Source organism: Chanos chanos, chromosome 8 (genome assembly GCF_902362185.1).
Source record: "Chanos chanos chromosome 8, fChaCha1.1, whole genome shotgun sequence".
NCBI classification, from domain to species: Eukaryota; Metazoa; Chordata; class Actinopteri; order Gonorynchiformes; family Chanidae; genus Chanos; species Chanos chanos.
This window is the reverse complement of record NC_044502.1, coordinates 17,625,880-17,630,021: the sequence shown is the minus strand read 5'-3', so window position 1 is coordinate 17,630,021 and position 4,142 is coordinate 17,625,880. Positions and strand designations below refer to the sequence as shown.

The 4,142-nt window shown below is 38.9% G+C and overlaps 1 protein-coding gene across 3 annotated transcripts in view; it reads left to right on the top strand.

Moving 5' to 3' along the window:
* Window positions 1–3,793, top strand: part of dtnba (dystrobrevin, beta a) — a 23,423-nt gene extending 19,630 nt beyond the window's left edge. For 2 of the 3 annotated variants that reach the window (XM_030781592.1, XM_030781593.1), the window contains 4 exons: window positions 255–344; window positions 669–722; window positions 3,334–3,364; window positions 3,577–3,793. In XM_030781592.1, coding sequence (XP_030637452.1) covers window positions 255–344; window positions 669–722; window positions 3,334–3,338 — 149 coding nt within the window. In that variant the 3' untranslated portion in view covers window positions 3,339–3,364; window positions 3,577–3,793. The remainder of the gene's footprint in view (window positions 1–254; window positions 345–668; window positions 723–3,333; window positions 3,365–3,576) is intronic. The other variant, XM_030781591.1, reaches the window with a different exon arrangement.
* The last annotated feature ends 349 nt before the right edge of the window (window positions 3,794–4,142 follow it).

Sequence of the window (4,142 nt, the reverse complement as noted above, 5' to 3'; positions counted from 1 at the left end):
CTCTAGCAGCCAATATCTAGCACTGAACTCCAGTCATACATACATGAAATATATAAATAAATAAACTTTTATAAAATGGTTGGTTTACTATTTAAAGTGTACATTTTGAAACCGCATTTTATAGCCCACTCGTGTCTTTTTTCATCCACATTCTAACTCTTCCACTAACCTCTTCCTCTTTTTCTCTTTCCCTCTCTGTCTCTGTTTCATTCTGTCTCTGTCTCTCCCTTTCTCTGCCCCCCCCCCCCCCCCAGGAGCACGTAGAAACCTTCGTAACGACCTTTTAGTGGCAGCTGACTCCATCACTAACACCATGTCCTCACTAGTGAAGGAGCTACACTCAGGTACGGCATGAACATGAACATGTCTTAAACACATGTTAGTGCCACTAAGGCTCTAAAGGCCAGGATAATAAAGCCAGGATAATATTGTTCTGTCCGTGTAGATTTGCTACTGTTTACACACCTAATGCTAGTAATGTAGCCATATTGATGTTTAACCTTTCAATGCTAACAATGTGCCCATGCAAATGTTAGTGCTAATACGGGATTGATTCTCAACTTTCTTTTGTGTCAACTTCAACCTAGTAACCTTGTGTAATAACCAAAGCAGTTTACAAGGTTTTAACCCTTTCCCCCAATGTTCTTCATCTTTCTCTTTGTGTCTAGTAGAAGATGGTGGTGAGGAAGAGGAGGAAAGACTGCAGAATGGAAAAGAGAGAGGTACTTCATTAACCACAAACACTTTCTGTGGATAATCTCTCATATTTGCTAAAAACATATCCAGTGACCCCAGGGATAACTTTACCAGTGGTCCAGTGGCACTCACTCCATAAGACTACATAGAATTCCTCCCAGCTGGAAACTCTAGGTTTATGAACTATACAGGTTGAGACTGTAATAATGTGATATCTTACTCTTTACATAAATTTCACATTCTAGCTAAAGTGTGAACAAACACAGAGACAGCTGCACAAACCCTAGTTTTATAGTTAATCCCCCGTTGACCATTCTTCAAGCAAGTCTTACAAACCTATTGGTTTAACTTAATTCCGTCTTTTACCTATCACCACTGACCATTCTCCATGGTCCCAGAAACCTGTAGGGTTCACTTATTACCATCGGATGTGTGTTGAATGCTGTCGTTCTCCTACAGAAGTGTGGAGTTTCCGTCACAGACCAGGGTAGGTCTATAGGAAGGAGAAGAGAACCTCTATGGCTGAACCTCTGTCCTAAGCGGCATTTAACCTTTAACCTTGTACAGTTGTAGTCGTCAACCCCGTTTATTCTACATAGACCTATAGCCAAGCTTATTTGGATATGACTTGTCAATTAATTGCCTATTCTGTATTCATTAATTAAGAAATCTCAAACTTTTCTCAACCTTAGAATTACCCAGACCTACCTGTCTCTACACAATCTCTTAAAGCCTTGGTGCACGTTGCATCAGGTCCAAACAGACGTACCGCGGGTGTATGTTGATTTTAGCAAACGAGCGCTAATAATGTTTACAGCCTGAGGCCATTACGTCTGGCATGTGTCCACCCTGATCGCATGCTTGTTAACGGTTAATGACTCGTTAGTATTAACGATGGAGCTATTTATGGGGGTTTTTTGGAAGGGGAGTTTTTTTAACTACTTCCTGTCAGGTCACTGAGGTCTTAGACAGAGAAGCTGGTAGGTTTATGGGCCAGACTGTTCTTTTTACTTTTTTCTTTTTCTTTTTTTAAATTTTCCCCTCCTTTTTCCACAAACCCCCTTTTATTTTAATCACCTTACTTTATCCTTTCTTTCATGAACTGGCAAACCCTCTCCTCACTCTTGCACTGACGGAAGAACTCGTCTAAACTGCATCCACTGTATGATCTCTGTTCAGATCCCTGTCCTCACTAAAATTAATGCAGTAGTTTGTGATTTATATGGAAATAAATATTCATAAGATATCATACATTACTAATGTAAAAATACAATTTTAACCAAACAAAAATACTATATCTTTCTCTTTCTCTGTTCCTTTCTTTTGTTCTTCCCTATTGTGCCCTAAGGAGAACTGCCCCATGTTCTCAGAAACACAGATTGGTTCTGTGGCGTTTTGTACTGATGAGTAAAATGTATCACTTTCGCGTACCAATTCTGATGTCTCTTTAAGCATGACTTCTCCTTAGGGCTGTGCGATATGACCAAAATCTCATATCCTGATATAGGTCATTTCATATCCCGATAACCATACATATCACGATATAGCACATTTTCTGTAAATTCAATGGATAAATAGTGTATACAAAAGGACCACATGGAGAGGCCTATTTCTTATTGCATATACTCCACAAATAAAAGTACAACAGAGTATTAGGGCCACATAGAGCAAAAAAATTTCGAAGGTCATAATATTACGAGAATAACGTCATAATTTTACGAGAAAGAAGTCATAATATTACGAGAATAAAGTCGTAATTTTAGGCTATGTGTTATTTTAGATGGGGAAATATCAGAAGAGCTGCCTGCCGAAATGTGGTGCTGATGTGACAAAAGATTAAGTATTTCGTTATTTGTGAACTCTTCATACCCAAACCGTGTCCATGCTACGGAACTCTTTTACGTACGAGCTCTTCATTTTGTGTTGGCTGGTCAGAGTCCTTCTCCTGTTCGGAATTATCCCGTTCTGTGTCACGTTCACTCTCCTCCATGTTTATTTGTGTTGCCTTCATGCAGATTTCCTGCCTGCATCCTGCAGTGTGGAAGAACGCAAAGCGTCGTCCAAATGACAAACAATATTGCCGTAAAGAGTGTGATTTGTGACACAACAGAATAAACGATAGAGCATAATATGAAAAGATAGACGTTTCTTATCGTCACACGATATATATCGTCATATCGCACAGCCCTACCTCTCCCCTGAGTGTGTAGTCTCTCCATTTGTAGCATCTCTCCTAACGTCTCTTTCATCATAACATCTCTCCAATCATAACCTTTATTAGAGTGTAACGTCTCTCACAGCGTAACATCTCTCTGATCATAACATGTCTCTGATCAAAACCTCCCTTGCCTGAGGTGCAACTGAGTCACATTAGATAAAAACATCAGCTAAGTGACATAATGTAAATGCAAGTGTAGCTGGATCAGTAGTCACCAGTCACTACCATTTCTCATTTTTCCAGTAGGAGACCAATGTGAAGATTAAGATAAACACATCGGTTTAAAGTGTCGCCTTTAGTATGACCTGTCTTAACAGATATGAAAATAACTGTTTAAATCTCCTCAATGTCTCTCAGGTTACGATATAACCATTTAAATATCTTTCAGGTTAAGAAATAACTGTTTAAATATCTTTCAGGTTAAGCTGAACGTAGAGCCACCAATGTCAAGTGAGTATTATCATAACTCCAAGCCTTATTTATTTTTTCAAAATTGCACATTTTCTGAAAATTGACAATCATTCCAGTCTCCCATTCATTCCAAACATGAAACTGGATGGACAGACTGGCTCTATTTGTTTGTAAAGTTTTAACTATTCTCCCTCTATCCGAGCCCTGTGCTGTGGTTAACTGTTTTTATTGTGTTTGTCTAATCTCTTCAGTGATCGGACAGACGACTCTTTCAGAAGACACCGCCCACATGAGAAAAGGCACATTGCACCACCTACTAGCATTACCAATACAACATATTAAAACAGCAGAGACAACGGCCAGATCCTCCAACCAATCAGATGAGAGCTTTAGGATCCCAGAGGCTCTGTTTGTTTGTTCTCAGAGACTTTGTTGGGTTGACTGTGAAAAAAAGGATGTCATTTTCTTGTCTTCTCTTTTTCCTCTTTTCATTTAGTCTTTTGTTTTGATTTTGTTTTTTGAGGGGGGGGGTTGGTGGGGGTGGAATTTGGTTGTTCGATCTCTGTGTTTTTGGATTGCAGTGTTTGTTTGTTGTTTGTTAATCATTTGAAATATTTGTTTGGGATTTTGAACAAAAACAACAACAAAAAACATAGCAAGTAATGGTGCACCAGAAGATATCAGTGATCTACTGATCAGCTCTGCAAAAAGATCTCATCTTGATTTCTGATATCTGCTGCTCTGGTCTGGAATAATTGAATGTATTTGGAAGCTATGGCCTTAGCAGCTTTGATCATCTTTGTTTTGAAGTATAATT